This window comes from Loxodonta africana, chromosome 6 (genome assembly GCF_030014295.1).
Source record: "Loxodonta africana isolate mLoxAfr1 chromosome 6, mLoxAfr1.hap2, whole genome shotgun sequence".
In the NCBI taxonomy this organism is placed as follows: Eukaryota; Metazoa; Chordata; class Mammalia; order Proboscidea; family Elephantidae; genus Loxodonta; species Loxodonta africana.
In genome coordinates, this window is record NC_087347.1 from 114,427,538 (window position 1) to 114,446,860 (window position 19,323).

Genomic DNA, 19,323 nt, shown 5'->3' on the forward strand with positions numbered 1-19,323 from the left:
CCACCTGAGAAGCCAGAAATTAATCCTATTTTAAAGGCAGCCTTGTTCTGTCTTCCTTTTTCTCCATGTCCCAAGATATTAAAAACAACAACAGCAAAAACCCTTATAATTCCTTCCAGAATGTACCTAGTATATTAAGCACTCACTGTATGCCTCAATGAGACAAGTACTATCTATTGTCATGAAGATCCATAAGTAACAAGAACATTACTGTATGTATACAGTATGCTTCTTTCTCCAAGCACCACCATACTGTAACTCTGAATCCATTACAAAATAAAAATAAAAAGGAAGCATTAAGGTATGTTTCTACAGGACTCAGAAATCATACAGGCTGAAGGTATTTCAGCTTCAGTGGCCTATTAATGATACGCTCTGTGTCACTATTATAAGGGGAAAAGGATTCAGTATCTTCTAACAAGCTGCAATAAGGTCTGTTTACACAAAAAATTTTTGCTTAATAAGAATCACTGGTACTAAAATTATTATACAATACAAATTACTAAGTACATTTAAGTTTCAGAATTCACCAACTAGTTCAGAATAAACCTAGAGCATTTTTCTAGAAAAGTAGGAAAGTCCTATATTCTAGTCAAAGAGCCAAGGTGAGATCATAAAACGGTAACTTAAAATGAGAATACTTTTAATCCTAAAACACTTTGCAATTATCACAGAAATCAGTGGATGAGGAACAATAAGGATTTAGGAAAAGAAATTTAGTAAGTAATTTAATGACTGAATGGCTAAAACAACAGAAATAATTTACTGAGATAGGACACTGTGTAAAGTGTGATACACACATACATACATACAGGTACATAATCTCATTTGATCTGCCAAACAACCCTATGAAGTATCTACTATTATTATTTCTATTTTACTGGTGAAGACACTGAGGCTTGAAAAGATCAACTGCCCAAACCAGTGGATTTAGGCTTTGAACTGAGATCTGTCCAACTTTAAAGCTCTTGATACTGACCCTATCCTATCTCCCATAAACTCCAGACAAAGTCACCAAGGGTAGGAAGTTTACTTTATCCATCACTGTGTTCACTATTGTAATACACTTAAGCACAAATGGCAAGTGCTAATTAGCATGTGATGAATAGCATATGATGAATGGTAAAGAGCCCCCCAAAAATGATGCTTTAGAAAAATACATTGTTACTATCATCAATATTTAGTAATGCCATCCACTGAATGGTGATGTATGTGACATGGAGACAAGGTGATACAGATAAACACAGGAAATGGAGAAAATGTTTTCATGTGTACTAAATATGAGGGAGAAAAAGAAAGGCACACTGAGATAAATTTAGTAGATTTCATGAAAGAAATACACCAATAAAAATGGGAAGGGAAAGACAATTCCAGACATGGGGAAGAATAATACGCTCTGACTTGATCAGCATAACAGTTCATAAAGAAAATGTTCTACATCCTACTTTGGTGAGTAGCGTCTGGAGTCTTAACAGCTTGAGCATGGCCATCTAAGGTACTCCACTGGTCTCACTCCATCTGGAGCAAGACAGAATGAAGAAAACCAAAGACACATGGGAAAGACTAGTCCAAAGGACTAATGGACCATGACTACCACAGCCTCCACCAGACTGAGTCCAGCACAATTAGATGGTGCCCAGCTACCACCAAAACTGCTCTGACAAGGATCACAATATAGGGTCCAGGACAGAGCTGAAGAAAAATGTAAAACAAAATTCTAACTCACAAAAAAAAAAAAAGACCAGACCTACTGGTCTGAAGGAGACTGGAGAAACCCTGAGAGTCTGGCCCTCGGCTCTCTTTTAACTCAGTAATGAAGTCACTCCTGAGGTTCGCCCTTCAGCCAAATATTAGACAGGCCCATTAAACAAAACGAGAATAACTGGGCACACCAGTCCAGGAGCAAGGACAAGTAGGCAGGAGGGGACAGGAAAGCTGGTAATGGGGAGAGAACCCAAGGTCGAGAAGGGGAGACTGTTGACATGTTGTGGGATTGGCAACCAATGTCACGAAACAATATGAGTATTAATTTTTTAATGAGAAACTAATTTGCTCTGTAAACTTCATCTAAAATACAATTAAAAAAAAAATACTACTACTATCTGAATAGCAACTGATGTTTTTCAAAGTCTTTCCATTTATGTTATTTCACTTCATTCTTCAAATAATCCCGTGAGGTGTACAAGATTATTTATACTCCTTTCCCCTACATCAGTAAACAGGCCTGCAGAAACAATACAACTCTACAGAGAAGCTAATCCAGACTGGCAAAATCAGTGTTCTTCCCATCGTGTTCCACAGGGCCAGAGGAACAAGAAAAGGCAAAGAAGGTTCCACTAGCTGGAATGGACAGTGCAGACTATGCCACAGGAAGAAGGAAAGGGAACAACATAAAAATATCAGACAAATAAAACTCAGTGAGAAAATATTAAGAGAATTCTAAGGTGTAGATTGGTTAAAACTAAAAGAGAGTTTGAAGTTGAAATCCTGCTAGTGCTGTTCAAGAGTAACTAGAAGAACAATTCACTGCTGTTGGCAATGACTTAAAAAACAACAACAATTTTCACCAAGGAGGACACCAGTGTAAAAAACAATTTTGGATATGGGCAACAGAGCATAAAGCACACATTCAGTATTCCTTATTTGGAAGATGAGCAGATAAGCGAAATTTCAGGAAAGGAATATATCTTACCCAGCAAACACTGAGGATTATCAGCTTTTCGAACTCTAACAGACCAATGGGGAGCTTGAATAGGATCCAAATCACTAAAATGTAAAATGATAAAAATTCTAATCATGACGATTTGCAAATCTGTGGACTTACCAAACTAGAGTCTAATGAAAAAATTTCATAAAAGGACAAGAGGACCATTTTGCCTCTCTTAAACTTACTGTTTTCCAGGTATTTAAGGCCATTTTGATAAGTTTTAAAAAAAACTTTAAGAAATTGTATTTCTTACATGAAAAAAGCATAAAAGTAAAAACAAAATGATCAAAAAGTACACACAAGAAGAAGTAATGTACACTGATAACCTAATGAGAGAATTAAGGAGCCCTGGTGGCTCGATGGTTAAGCACTCAGCTGGCTAACTGAAAGGTTGGTGGTTTGAACCCACCAGCCACTTCACAGGAGAAAAGACCTGGCAATCCGCTATTGTAAAGACTGTCGTTGTTCTTAGGTGCCATCAAGTCGATTCCTGACCCTACAGAACAGGGTAGAACTGCCCCATAGAGTTTCTAAGGACCAGTTGGTGGATTTGAACTGCCAACCTTTTGGTTAGTAGCCGAGCTCTTAACCAATAAACCACCAGGGCTCCTTTTAAAGTTTACAGCCTAGGAAACCCTATGAGGCAGTTCTACTCTGTCAATAGCATCACTATGAGTCGGAATCAACACCATAGCACGCAACAACGAGAGAATTATATTTTAAGAAAAAGAAATGAGAAATAGCAATTATGTTTAATTATCTTAAACAACTTATTTTTTATATATCACTATCAATAAAAAAAAAGGCTGCAAAATTTTACACAAGATCAAAATGCCCTATTTTACCAGTTAAATAGATTATGATGTATACACTTAACCTAACTATGTGCAGCCATTTTAAAAATGACAACAGAGACCTAAATTTATGGGCACAAAAGATGTAAAATGATATATTAACTGGCTATTTTTTATAGGCAGTCTTTGCTTTCTTCTACATACCTGTACGAATTCTCTAATTAAGCACACTCACGTTACTTTATTATCAATACCACAAATTTATTCTAACTATGAAATAAAGTATGCTCTATTTCTCATTGTTCTGCATCAAACATCAGAAGTAATAACGTAAATTGCCTTCCTCTTTCCCCATATTCTTCCTAAACAATTCTTGCTATAATTTCCAAGTTGTTTGCACCGCACAGGAGTATATGACGTGGATGTTTTATTATTTGCAACATTAAATGACCAAATATCACTCTAGTACATTTTGATGACCATCATCTCTTCACGAACACTTCATGAAATGCTTCTGACCAGCTAAGAGGAGCTCAACGGAATTATGCACTGAACCCCAAACTGCTTAGAGGTACCTTCTTTCCTAAAGCCAACTAAGACTCGGATTGTTCATATCTCTGACTAATGATTCACCCCCAAAGTAAGCATCCTAAAATACATCTCTAATACATATTAATCTGTCTAGAAAGTGACCTTTAAAAATAAAAAAATCAATCTTTTCAGAAACTGATATAAAAAAAGAAACTCCTAACAACTCGGCAGTTTACTTAACCAACTTTTTGGATCTTAATATATTACGCTTAACGTACTTACGAATAAACATCGTTATCCACAATTATCCCTTCAGTCAGGTGAGGCCACGTCGTTGCTAAATGAAGTTCACTAAGACACACAAAACATAAAACACATCCAAAAGCTTTAAAACTGCATATATCTTCTGACCAATAGTCACTTCTATAAGGAACAACCGATAAATGGTAATATCCACTTTTTATGTATTATTTTAAAACCTCTTATTTCTTAAATTACGGAGAAAAACACAGATGAACAGATTATTAGGTATAGGTCTCTACTTCCAGTACTACATTCATTCCAGCAGCCTATAAAGTATGACAAAGTATAGTAAAGACAATTATGAATGCAAATTTAAAGTAAAATGATCTCATAATTGAAGTAACAGAACGAAATTCTCACCTAATAGGATCTTCACAGGCACCAAATGGTAACTTGCCAAATTCCAGGCCTCCAACTTCTCCTCCTACAAGAGCATCTATATCTAAACAAAAGAAATATTTTTCCATTATTTGGCAGAAAATAGAGAAGTAAGAATCTAATCTATTAAGGTTAAGCCCTTTGGGAGATAACAGCTTTAAAAATGCCTAAAATAAGGGCACACATCAGGTCCTAAAGACCTCCTCTGAGAATAAAAGGGACACACTTTTCCCCTATTTGGCCAGTGTTTCATTCAAACTATGCATTCTATATTTTAACCGTCTGGAATACTCCTTAAGCATTACTCAAGACAGAATATTATTCCTGTTACTTTTATTTGCATTTTAAAAAAATGTGATTAATACCATCTAAATTAAGATTACTCAAGTATTAAAAATTTAATCTCCAACCTATGTATGTCAGTTTTGCTGTCAACAATTTATAAACAGCAAATTAGCAAATTTCTCATCATTAAAAAAATTATATTTTTGGTTGAGATACATGGAAATATTTAAAGTTCAGACAAGAATCTCCTCCATTATGAATGGTGTCTGAGATGAAACGAGCATTTAGAGGGTAATTCACCTCACTTATGTCCCTCCTGAAGAAGTAATAAACACTTCAAAAAGACATCAAGAGGGTTTATTTCTCTTTGAAATAATACAGATGGTTGCTTGTAATTATTCATACTACACTGGAAATTCCTAATATTAAGTCTATTGCTGAGTTATAAACACTCCCCAGATCTGATATCATTTTTGACAATTATTTACACCCTAACTAAATTATTAAAGTTAGTCATTTAATACGGCTCAATTATTTGATTCAGTAAATTTTCTCAAGCCAATTAATTCCATTTTGCAAGTACAGAATGCTTACAATAATAAAGATCACAATGACTAGCTTTATTACCAGATGTGAATTTTTTAAGAGCTCCTAAATTTATAATAAGCACATTTTAGTACATTAGAAAGCAGTAATTCTAACCAGAATATAACTAAAGGAAGGTTTTAACTGAATTAAAAGCTGAGAAGCAACTTTATAGAATGAAAAGAACAATAGGATTTGTAGTCTGACTGACTGGTGTCTGAGTTCCAACTTTATATCACTTGGTTGCCATGTTACTTTGGGCCAATTACTTACGTTCTCTATAAAAGAAAGATAACATCTGTCACATAAGTACATGAGAATGAAGTGAAATAGTACATAAAAATGTCCAGCACAGTGTCTGGCCCATATTACATGTTCAGGGCCTTCCCCTTAATAAGAGTTTATATGGCCCTGAATCTACTAGGCGAGAAGGTTAATATTTTTATCCCTATTTTTAAAAAACTGGCAATAGAACATTAACAAAGACTTTACTGGCAATCAGAATTACAACGGTGATTCTGGCTCTTGGGCTTCTTAGGTCAACAGACCATAACACCTTGAGAAATCTTTAAAATTGCTCAGTAATAAATTAGCTTTGAAAAAAAGTAAAAAAAAAAAAAAAATTGAAACTTCTAACTTGAAGAGGACTACAAATTGTCTAAACAGTGCAGTTGTGTAGGAATTAAAACTACCAAAGCAGATATTGAAGCCTTTCTTCTAATATAAATCTCAGCTTAGCTTTGTTTCCCTCTGCTGTAGTTTATATGCAGTCCTTTTACTGTCCATTAGAGTTTCAATTATTCAGTGGGACATAAAATGAAACAACAGTACTGTAAACTGCTAAAAGCTAAGGATGTACTACATTAATTTTACCATTATCCCAAGCCTAATGATTTATTATTTTCAATCTTATAAATAACCAACTACTTGAAAGAAAAATAAACAATAAAGTTTATGTGTCTTTGGGGAAGTTAAGACTAAAAAATGTTTACAGGTTAGTAAAATCGTTCTAATTATTTACAAGTTTGCATTGTATTTTTTTAACAGATACGCTTGAATATGATTATAGTTATATGTGAGAGAAATACCCAAGAACCAAAACCTCACTTAACCTAGAAAAACCTAGTGCCGTCGAGTCGATTCCGATTCATAGCAACCCTATAGGACAAAGTAGAACTGTCCCATACAGTTTCCAAGGAGCGCCTGGCGGATTTGAACTGCCGACCCTTTGGTTCGCGGCCGTAGCACTTAACCACTACCCCACCAGGGTTTCCAAACCTCACTTAGTTAGGCTAGATATATATATCTATATATAGATATAATTTCATATATATATATATCTGTAAGACTGAGCTTCTCTAGAACTTAGGTAATGTTTGTATCTCTAGAACAACCTGGCTAACTACAGGCTAACAATTAATGATTGCTGAATGAATCAAGGTATCACTGACTAGGCAGGCAAACTGATTTTGATTACATTTTTATACAATGCAAATTAAAGTAAAATATTCTACAGCCCTACCCACAATGGGTGCATATTCTATATCCACATGCTTTTTTTTTCCTTTTCTGCTTATTTACCCCTCTTCTTCAAACTGTATTCTCTATTAAGCTCTCTGTATGTTTGCTCTCACTTATGAGGGTGGCTTCTCTTATTATGTCCTAATATCAGACAATTTAATCATTCACTACAGACTAATTTAAAGCACATGATGTTCCACAGCAGGGGGTGCGTTATACATAATATTAGCTTTCAAAGACACACTGCCAAATACAGAGTACTACCGTCTCTAGAACAAGCTACATAGCTTTTTATTAAGAGAAAAAAGAAATGATAAAGGTAATGAAATCATCAATATTATATCTAAAATGAATTATAAATATTTCTAACTTAAAACACTTGATACAAGCTGTTAAGCAATTTTAGTTTCTGAATATATTTTCTTTTCTATTTATACTCAATAAACTAAATAAAGCTCTAAATTATCTCACCCGGAGGTTGCTGAGGCCAAAAATACTGCTGCCAATCCTGAAGTACATAGGTCAATCGGATAGCAATACTAACTGGCGGCAACGGAGTCAAAGGGCATCCCTAGGAAATAAACATAAAGATAATACCATATAAATGCCGGTACTCTTGTTCTATGTAAATTCAACAGCAAAATTTCAAACTTACAGAATGGATAAAATACTACCTTTATGAAACCTGGGTTTTCATATTATGGTGTTAGACAATACCAGGCACTGGTAAGTGTGATATTCTAGCCACTAAAAAGGAAAAACAAGCCACTGAGGTCAGTAAAGTTAAACGTGCAGGATTTCAGGAATCATTTTTATGGGAGAAATTCTTACAGCCCCAAAGCTCAAGAGGTGAATCACGGAAGAGAGAAGATCCTACGAAAAGAGTAGTACCAGCAAGTATTAGACCTGAAGGAATCACTGTATATTTGTACATGCATGTATGTGTATAGGGGGTTCCCACAAGTTTTGTATACTGGGTCCACAAATGCTTTCGTTTGATGAAAAGTTTGCATCGATAAAAAGTTTCTTAAAACAATGCCAGAGAACTTTTACTTTATTTTAAAATGAAAGTTGCTAACACTAAAGGGATATTAAATTCTTATTAAACAAAATGGTCTTTCAAAATATGTCATGCAACTTTAATTAAACAAATACAATTTCTCAATAGTCACTTCAAATATACTTAACATGAAAAATGTGATTAACTTTTCAAATAAGGTAAAACTACTATAAAGTCTAAGACCAGGTTTGAGGAGATGATGTATTTTCTTTCTTTCAAGGGAAAATAAACACAAAGCAAGAATTCAACCAGAATTTTATATTACGACAAATAAATGATTACTCATGCAAAACAGATTATATTAATTAGTGGGTGAACAACAGAAAACTTAGATTTGTCTTTAAATTCATTAAACATCACAAAAATTAATACTATCATCCAAGCATCCTATAATCTCAGCTTCCCTTCAGATTGCTTCATCTCCACTAATAATGGACTAGGACTGGAATAATATACATAGGAATCACCTAGGGATCTTGGGGAAATGCACATTGAGAAGTATTCTGCATACGAACAAGTTTCAATTTGTTGCTGATGATGCTGGTCAGCAGACCATACTTGGAGAAGCAAAGGAATAAAAGCCATTTAGCTTATTAGCAGCAGCATCTGCAAAAGTCACTACTAGCTTTACTGAAAATAAATTCAATCTGAAGTCACAATATAAAGTGACTGCCAAAAAAGGCTAATTCTTCAATTCTGGGCTGCTATATAAAGGACAAGCAAGGTGGTCAGGATATATGTATCAACTTTTTAGTCAGGTTTAGATATCAAATGAGAGTTCACCAATAATAAGATGCAAATGGTCTAGAAACCATAACAAGGTCACTTTGACATATAACCTCTGCTCCAATCACATAGTAATATAGATAAATACAGAAAGAGGTAACCAAAAAAGAAATAAGTGAGATCAAATATGACAGACACATCTTTGTTGACCCTAGAAAAGGTACAGAAAACTCAAAGTGATGAGTGGGACAAATACCTGCAGGGCTTTAGGTGTGGAAGAAGGAACTGAAGCCTAAAAGTACAGACTTTGTATTAGATGGAACCAAAAGTATTCTACCCAGAGTAAGGGCACTGCAAGGCTCTCTGTGTAACCAGACACTGGGGCAAGGCACCCTGCTTGGTACAAAGGCTTCACTGGAAGCTATGGGGCAGAGGAGTTACTGAATGGGGAGACAAAAACCCACTCATCTGCAAGCAATCCAATGATTCTAAGACCAGATATGTAATACCCTCAACATCACCACAGTGCAAGAGGCTCAAACGCTATTTTAAGGCCTAGTTTTGAAGTATTCTAGCAGATGGGGAACAACCACAAAACTGCAAAATCACTACAGAGAATGGGAGAAGAAGCTTAAAGTTTAAAATAGAGAACCCTCATTCAAATTAGCTTGCAAACAAAAATTCCTCAAAACATAAAGAAATGCAGTGCTAAAAGAGACAATCACCCACATCAACCATCAGAATATAAAGCCATGAATCATAAAGAACATCTGAAAGAACTAAGAATGCTTAACTGGAAAAGAAAAGAAAGACCGGGATATGAGAGAATTTTCGAATACTTAAAGGATTCTGGCAGAAGATTTAAATTTAAATTTTATGTGGTTCCAAAGGGTCCTTTTCTAATACTTAGATCTGTGTGAAAATGAAATAAACTGCCAGGGAAGACCGGGTGCCCTGGAGCTCTTCAAACAGATGTTAAAAAGTCATTTTTCTGAAGATAGATTAATAAAGCTGGTAAAGGAGACTCACATACTGCATAATTTTAACTACATGAAACCTCTAAAGTTACCCAAATCAGGTCTCAATAAGTTCAATTCCTACCAAATCAATTTTGACAGATGTTTCATATCTAGGAGAGTGGGTTTTGTGAATGTTATAAAAGATGACTTGATAAACCAACTAAGAATATAGTTTTTTAAACTATAACTAGCAAAAGGTCAAAATATAACTCTGAACCCACAGATCAGTTTCAGAAAAAAGAAGCTGAGCTACATACAGGAGTGACACAAAAAAATCCATGAAAATACATGGGACAACTCGGAAAACTGGCATAATATAATTCATTAAGTTTATGTTCTGCATCCTAGTTTAGTGAGTAGTATCTGGGGTCTTAAAAGCCTACTGGTGGCCATTTAAAATACAACTATTGGTCTACTCATCTGCAGTAAAAGAGAAAGAAAGAAACCAAAGACACAGAGAAGAAATTAGTCTACAGGACTAACAATCTACAGGAACCACAACCTCACCTACCCTGAGACCAGAAGAACTAGATGGTGCCCAGCTACCACTCTCGATTGTTCTAATCAGGTACACAATAGATGGATCCTGCTAAAATGGGAGAAAAATGTGGAACAAAACTCAAATTATTAAAAAGTTCAGGCTTACTGGACCAGTTGACACTGGAAGTCTCCCCAAGAGAATTGTTGTGAGGTACTCTTTAAACTTTGAACTGAGACTATTCCCTGAGGTCACCTTTTAGCTAAAAAACAAATTGGCTCATAAAATAAGTACCACCTGTAAGTACCATGTCCCTTTAAAATACTTTCGTAACTAATAGTACATAGAAGTACCATGTACATTTTCTGTCTCTGGAGGCTTATTGGCAGGCATTAGTACCACTTTAATATGTGCTGGTGTAGGGGCTGGGGCTTTTGTAACTACCTGAAAAATCAGGAAATCGACTAGTGCACATTTAAGTGTTGAGACATCTGTATGAGGTATGCATCCTGGAAGGGTGATTTTGTGAAACTTCTGTTCATTCTGGGCTTCTGTACCACAGGATAAGTGTTGTAAGTACACTCACTATTTCCCACGTGTTAGCAGGAAGGTATGGTTTCCACGATTTGGTACTCAAAACAGTATAAGTGCACATTCTAGATGTACTTCATTCCTAAAGGTACACACAAGTGCCATTTTCATTTTTTGCCTCTCAGCATTCTAAACAGAAGGATAAGGCTTGCAAGTTTACTCATTTTCTGTGCGCTGTTGGAAAGGTGCAGTTTCCAGGATGAGGCAATATTCAAGTGAGTAAGTTATTTTACGGCTCAAAGCGGTATAAGAGTGCATTCTTGACGTACTTCGTTCCCACAGGACAGATAAGTGCCATTTTTATTTTTCATCTCTCAGCATTGTAAACAGAAGGATAAGGTTTGTAAGTTTATTAATTATTTCTTGTGTATCATTGGGAAGGTGTAGCTTCCAGGACGACTCAAGTGAAATAATTCACTATTCAAGTGGATTAGTCATTTTACGGCTCAAAGCAGTGTACGGGGGTAGGTGTCGCCAACTTCAGGACCACTCTCATTAGACAGTTTAGTGTGGCCCAGGAAACCAAAAGCAAAGGAAGACCCTCATATCTTGTCAGGAACAAGCAAAGGAGCAGTGAGGTGCCAGATAACGTCCAGCTTGTACAGGTTGGAAAGATTTACCTGCCAGGTCAACCAGAAGGTGGTGCGGAGAACGCAGCACTAAGAAGCAGCAGACTGGAACAACAGTCAGGCGCAGCCTTTATGTGTTACCCCACGTTTTCAGATTTTTCATTCAAAATATAAGTGATAAGAAAAAAACATTTTTTCCCTGCCTCATTTCAAAAAATCTACCACTAGAGTCCACAGGGACATACATGTTCCACATGATATTCATAAAAACCCTTAACACATAACAAAAAATTACCAATGCTCAATGATTCAGCATGCATTCAATTAGTGAAAAAGCATGACATCATCAAAAAATCACAAACATAAAATAATTCGGTGGTAAATGGTAAACATTTCCTCTAAAACAAAGATGAAAAGGCAAAGGGGCAGATTACTAGAAATGAAATAACCAGACAGAAATAAAGAGAATGTTGACAGACTAAAAAATGTAACCAATGACACTGAACAATTTGTTAAATGGTAATTTGCTGTATAAACTTCCACTGAAACCACACAAAATATTTTTTTAAATCCACAAAAATAATCTTTATTAACTTTTTTTAATAAGTAGTAGAGTATTTGCATCTGACCAAAAATTTGATGTAAGGTATTTAAATATTATTTAAGACTTCTGATTAGAGGAAAGGAAAATGAATACAGTAGAAATTAACATCTAATTGCCTTTCTCAAAAATTTCCCAAAACACCAAAGTAGAATTCTGCAGTATTTAAGTTATTTCAGAGTCTAGGAAGTCTTTTTTGTTTGTTTGTTTTAAATATTACATATATACATGAAACTCTCTAAAATATATGTTTCTATGATTTTTTTTTTAACAATAGCTATTCTGAGGAAATAGACTGAAAGACAAAGGGAAGCTTTTATTTTACTTAAATCGCCTATCCTGGTACATGTGTCACTTTTTTCTCTCTCTTTTTTAAATGTCAACCGCATTTATAATCCTGTCACTACACTATTTTAGGGCCTCAAAACTGAAAACACATTTTTATGAAATTAAGTTCCTCAAGAAGCTCATAGCCAAAGCCTCAAACAAGCAGTTACCTGAAGTCCTGGGGGCTGGGGAGGCTGGCAATACTTAGAGAACAAGGAGTAGAAAGACATACCATAGTAGATAAATACTAACAGAATGAACAAACAAAAATCAGTTTAATTATCTGTTTCTTTAACACTGTGCACTAAAAATCTAATTGGATATTTTGTTTCTTTAAACATACACTGTAGTTCATACAGTAAATTACATCTTATAAATTATTACATTATTGATATTACAGAGAAACATCTATATATAAGACTGAAAATACCAATGCAAACTTACAATCTTTGACTTGAAGATATCCAGCAGACCTGATAAGTGAGTGTACTGATTTGGCACTTTTCGAAGATGAACCATTTCAAAATCAGTTCGGACACCAGGGCCCTGACATTCTCCCACATACATTCTTCGCCATTTGTGATGTATTTGCACGAAGAGTGGCACCTGACTGCAGGACATGATAAAGTAAGAATATGCTTCAGGTTCATTCATTAAATAGTGAACAATTCCCAATTCTCAAAATTTCCCAGTGTTACACTATTTTATTGATAAATTTTTGAATCTCAAATATTGAAAAGTAGTAAACAAGAAATTATTCAAAAAAAACCAGATTTATATTTATAACATAGCTGCTCCTGGTTACTTTTCTCCTCACACCAATAAACTAAAGAAACTATCATCTAGTGACTTTGATTAGTCAGAAAAATCACCTGTTTAAAAATGGTTAAAAGTGATAAAACAGCAGAATTAAAAGTTTTCTTAAATAAAAGTGATCATATTTCATTAGTCTTTTCAAAATTTATAATAAAACCTGATTCACAGGATTAAATAATTCAAATAATACTTTTATTTTATAAATATATAATACTTTCCCCAAGCTAATAATGCTATGTTAGTAACATTCTAAATCATTCCTTAAAGTAGAGCCCACATTATTCACTTGATAGACTATAAAGCACAAATTACACAAAATTTGTACAAAATTTATACAAAAACTGAAGTTATTATTTCCTCAGTAAGTTTACATGTAGTATCTCTCACTCTATTTGATATGCAAATGAAATATAAATCAAAATAGAATACTGATTAAACAAATTACATTTTCTTAAACAGTTCCCTTTTAGAATAGGAACTATCACACTAAATATCTGAAAATAGATTTTTAAACAGATTTATTGCAAATCATACCTGAAAGTGCGAAAATTTTAAAATTATATTTTACAACAAAATGTAGATAAACTATGCTTTCAAAAACAAAGCACAATAAGTGATACAATTTATTCTTCATCTCAAATATATACTGAACATTTTAATAAATTTTCCTTTAGAAATGCCTTCTGTAACGGTCTTATCACTTTTATCCTTACATACAAAATTCCAATATAATAAAATATACACGTATATGTATTACAGTCCTAATAGTACTTTTTAAAAACTAACATTTATTAACTGTTTTTTCATAAATTATTATTAAATATTTAACCTTATTGTTTATATTTTTCAAAATGTCTACCCACCAGCCAGTGTTTCCCAAAGCAATAGAAACAGAACTCAGAAGAAGATTGCACTTAGATTCGCTGAGAACAGCATCACTGTTTGCAGCAGGAGCAATCACCACAAATTCACGTAGTCCATACCTCAAAAAAAAAAAAAAAAGAATTACCCCCATTAAACAGGGAAACACTTCAGAATACAAAACTTCATTATTTGAAAATCATGAAAAAATTTCCCCATAGGATATTTAAGAGGTCAGGTCTGAACTACAAAGTGTGTCTTTTTTTAGTGACAACTAAGCGAATACCAATGTTGAATTTCCTATTTAGAGAAACCACTTCTATCATTCACCTATCATCTCACCTCTATTCTTTACATATTAGACATAATTAGCTGAAATGATGAAAGAGAGAACATCAAATAATTTGCCTTAAAATTTAAGTTTCCAATAGATAAAAGTTGGACTTCATCAAAATTAAAATCTTTTGTACACCAAGGGACATTATCAAGAAAGTGAAATGACAACCTACAGAACGGGAGAAAATATTTGCGAACCATTTATCTGATAAGGGTTTAATATCCAGAATATATAAAGAAATCCTACAACTCAACAACAAAAAGACCATCAACACAATTACAGAATCGGCAAAGGACTTGAATAGAAATTTCTCTAAAGAAAATATGCAAAATGGCCAATAAGCACATGAAAAGAAGTACAACATTATTAGTCACTGGGGAAATGTAAATCAAAACCACAATCAGAAACCACTTCACTCCCAGTGGAACAGCTATTATTATTAAAAATAATAATAATAATAACAAGTGTTGCAGAGGGTATGAAGAAATTGGAACTCTTACTCATTGCTGGTAAAATAGTACAACTGCTATAGAAAACAGTTTGGCAGATCCTCAAAAAATTAAACATAGAATCACCATATATCTCAGCAATTTCACTCCTAGGTATATATACTCAAAAGAATTGGAAGCAGAGACTCAAACACAGACTTGTATGCCAATGTTCACAGCAGTATTACTCACAAAGAAAACCCAAAAACCAAACCCACTGCCGTCGAGTCGATTCCGACTCATAGCGACCCTATAGGACAGAGTAGAACTGCCCCAGAGAGTTTCCAAGGAGCACCTGGCGGATTTGAACTGCTGACCTCTTGGTTAGCAGCCTAGCACTTAACCACCATGCCACCAGGGTTTCCTACTCACAAAGAGATAAACAAAATGTGGTATATCCATACAATGGAATATTATTCTAATACATGCTGTCTGAGAAAAGTCAAATACTATATGATTCCACTTACATGAAATATCTAAAATCGGTAAGTATACACATAAAAACGGTTAAAATAGCAAATTTTGTTACATATATTTTACCACAATACTTTTTTTTTAAGTTAAATTTCCAAAATAAAAGAAAGGAAGCACTGAAATCTTGCTTTAATTAAACGACCGTGTTAAGTCAGCCATGTGGGAAGATAAATTCTACGATAGATTCCCCACATTACAGAAAAATATGAGCTAGGATGTTCTTATGCTGCGTAATAATGAGAACACTGTTTATTAGGTATCCTAACTAAGAAATTCTTATATTCTTCTACTCAATAACACATACTAGATAAAAGTCATAAAATTATCAGGAAAGAGCTTACTACTGATATAACTATCTTACAATAATGAAAACTTATTTCTCAAGGACTTTAAAGTCTCATATATGCACCAAATTTTACAAACATGTAAAGTTTGGCAACCCTGCCTACTGAAAATCCCTCTGCTATCTACTCCTCGATGTATTTTTATTTAATAATTTAAAAGATAATAAAATAACTTATGAAAGGTGTTACTTGTTTGCCTAATTTATTTTAATCTCTGGGTATGTAAATAGTTACAAATGCTTATTTTTATTCTCAAGAAATCTCCCAAATAGCAATAAATAAAGATTTTTAAAAAGTCTAATCAATGTTTATTGCTTAGATGGCAATTACTTCTCATTTCATCTCCTCCACCCTCCTATCCCTGAAATAAAAAGTGTTTATGTACAGGCAGCATTAAATACTGGAAAGAACCAAGAGCTGTAAATTTTAAGCTCTAAAGGTTTTTAAAAATAGTTTTTTTTTGGAATGTCCAAGGAAGAAACAACAAAAAACTGGTGAATGTACCCCCTGGCCATCCCCCACACGAGAATAAAACCACTGCCAACAGTTTCTTTGGTATTCTTCCAGAAATTTTCTATCTTTCCTTGTATCCACTATACCCCGAAATAAGATAACTATACTATATACCCAGATACCAAGGTTCTTCTCATTGTTTGCCATTCTCAACTCGTCTGCTATACTCCAGGCTTGAAAAATCATAGGCAGTTTTCAAGTTCATTTGGGAATCCTCATCTCTACTAATGCCATTCCTTACGCCTTGAACATCTTTTTACCTGACTTCGTCTAGCTTATATTCACTTGTCTTTCAGAATTCAGGTGAGGTATCACCTCTTTTGAAAACATTTTCCTGACCTAATTTGTTTTTTTGGTTAATTGGTCTACAGGAGGCCTGGATGCACAGTGGTTAAGCACTCGGCTGCTAACCGAAAGGTAAGCTGTTCAAACCTACCAGCTGCTGAATGGGAGAAATCTGTGGCAGTCTGCTTCCAAAAAGACTGCAGTATTGGAAACCCTATCCCCAAACCCCCACCCCAGTGCCTAGGGTAGTTCTATTCTGTCCTATAGGGTCGCTATAAGTCGCAATCGACTCAACAGCAATGGGTTAATCTGTTGACATCAGTTTACATCAAACCCTGTGCTGCTCTCTATAAGAACATTTATCCCATGGTGCGGAAACTGTCTGTAAAAGGCAGAAGTAAGAATCCAAATTGGCACTGAAGAAACCCAGGGAATTATCAGCTCTGGAGACAGGCCCTAACGGGTAAGGACTGGGGGCTGGGATTTTACAGGATAAGCCTTTTTAGCTGCTAAAAACCTGTTAGTGTGACTCATAGAGATGTCTGCAAAACTGACCCTTCTTCTAGTTCAGCATTATTAAGTTTAGGAATATACTTAGACCATGTCGTGACAAACTGGGGAGGCTAAGAATGATGGAAGAAAAGAAAAGGCTGTTTATGTCTGAGAATACCACATATTTTAGCATAGCAGTTATAATATGAATTATATCACTCTGAGAATGATGAGGTATACCTGGCCCAGGAGAGGTGGTCTCTGGCATGTATCCTGGCTAGTCTATGTTCGAGAATTCCAGAGTCTCATAAATATAAATATAGCGACACCTGGAAACTGCTTACAGAAGCATAATATCAGTCAAACACTATCATCTACAACTGTATACCTGCTTATGAAGCACTGGGCCTGGGAAGTTGTACGTCTTCTGGATAGTGCCACCAATCACTCTGCTACGTATCCTAAGTGAACCAGCTTCCTTCTGTATCCTTTAGATTTATTCAAGTATTATCTGTACATGAGTTTTGCATCAATCCAAATCAGTACAGAGGTTGTAATATTTTGAACGGCCACTCAGGGTTACAGGTGTGCATGAGGCAAGGAACTGGAACTGAGACTTCTGCTTAAAGCCTGGACCCTATAAAGGATTGCCACCCCAATAAAGAGAGAACAGAAGGCCCAGAGAGTTTCAATGGCAAATTCTAGCAAACATTTAATGAACACCAATGTTACACAATCTCTCCCAGAAAACAGGAGAAAACACAACCCAACTCACTTTATAAGACAAGTATTAGTCTGATACCAAAATCGAGAAGTATAAGAAAACTACAGACCAATATCCCTAATGAACACAAATGCTAAAGTTCTCAACAAAGTATCACCATATGAAATCCAGCCGTGTGTGTGTATAAATTACATCATAAACAAGTAGGGACTGTCTTCGTTAAATATCCAAAAATCAATCAATATAATCCACCATATTAAAACTCTAAAGAAAAAATACCAAACTATCTTATCAACTGAAGCAGAAAGGGCATTTGACAAAATTCAACAACCATTCATGATAAAAACTCTCAACAGAATTTAAAATGACAAAAATAGGTAAATGATTCCACTATAAAGTACACAAGAAAAAAAAAAAACCTGCTGGTAATTGCTATGACATATCATATATAATTTTGAACCAACGGCAAAACAACCAAAAAGTACATGTGTGGGTGTCTTAGTTACGTAGTGCTGAAATAACAGAAATACCACGAGTGGATGGCTTTAGCAAACAGAAGTTTATTCTCTCACAGTTTAGGAGGCTAGAAGTCCAAGTTCAGGGTGCCAGCTCCAGAGCAAGGCTTTCTCTCTCTGCCAGCTCTGGGGGAAGGTCCTTATCATCAATCTTTCCCTAGGTCTAGGAGCTTATGCTCAGCACAGGGACCTCGAGTCTAGAGGATGTGCTCCACTCCTGGCTCTTCCTGCTTAGTGGTAATGAGGTCCCTTCCCTCTCTGCTCACTTCTCTCTTTTATATCTCAAAAGCGGTTGAGGTAAGATACAACATAATCCTGTGGATTGTGTCCTGCGTTATTAACATAACTGCCCTCTAATTCTGCCTCATTAATATCAGAGAGGTTAGGATTTATAACACCTAGGATTATCAGATCACAAAATGGAGGACAGCCACACAATACTGAGAATCATGGCTTAGCCAAGTACACACACATATTTGGAGGACACAATTCGATCCATGACAGTGGGTATATACATATGTATGAGGGCATATATGTGTATAGGTATGTACATGTGTGTACGTATAGGTGTATGTATATGTATATGCATCTATGTGACTGTACGCATATATTCATATATGTAATAAAGCACACAGGTGGCACAGTTACAGATACTTTTTAGACATAACCAAACACCTAATGGGATTGAATTTCTGGGTCTGAAGGACTAAAACCACAGTCTCATGGGACATCTTGGTCAGTTGGCATAATGTAGTTCATAAAGTTATATACCACATCCTAGTTTGGTAAGCAGTGTCTTAAAAGCTTGCAAGTGGTCATCTAAAATACAACTATTGGTCTCTACTCGTTTGGAGCAAAAGAGAAAGAAGGAAACCAAAGGCTCAAAGAAGAAACTAGTCTACAGGACAAACCGTCTATACAACCTACAGCCTCATCTACCTTGTGACCAGGACAAGATGGTGACTGGCTCCACTACTAACTGTTCTATAATCAGGGCCA

General features: G+C 35.1%; 1 protein-coding gene across 4 annotated transcripts in view; it reads right to left on the reverse strand.

The window, feature by feature from the left end:
- RAB3GAP1 (RAB3 GTPase activating protein catalytic subunit 1) overlaps positions 1-19,323 on the reverse strand; it is a 114,152-nt gene that overhangs the window by 33,755 nt on the left and 61,074 nt on the right. For all 4 annotated transcript variants that reach the window (XM_003405864.4, XM_023543007.2, XM_064287269.1 and 1 more), the window contains 6 exons: positions 14,155-14,274; positions 12,920-13,085; positions 7,576-7,675; positions 4,696-4,777; positions 4,315-4,383; positions 2,693-2,766 (listed from right to left, as the gene is read on the reverse strand). In XM_003405864.4, the coding sequence (XP_003405912.1) occupies positions 2,693-2,766; positions 4,315-4,383; positions 4,696-4,777; positions 7,576-7,675; positions 12,920-13,085; positions 14,155-14,274 (611 nt within the window). The remainder of the gene's footprint in view (positions 1-2,692; positions 2,767-4,314; positions 4,384-4,695; positions 4,778-7,575; positions 7,676-12,919; positions 13,086-14,154; positions 14,275-19,323) is intronic.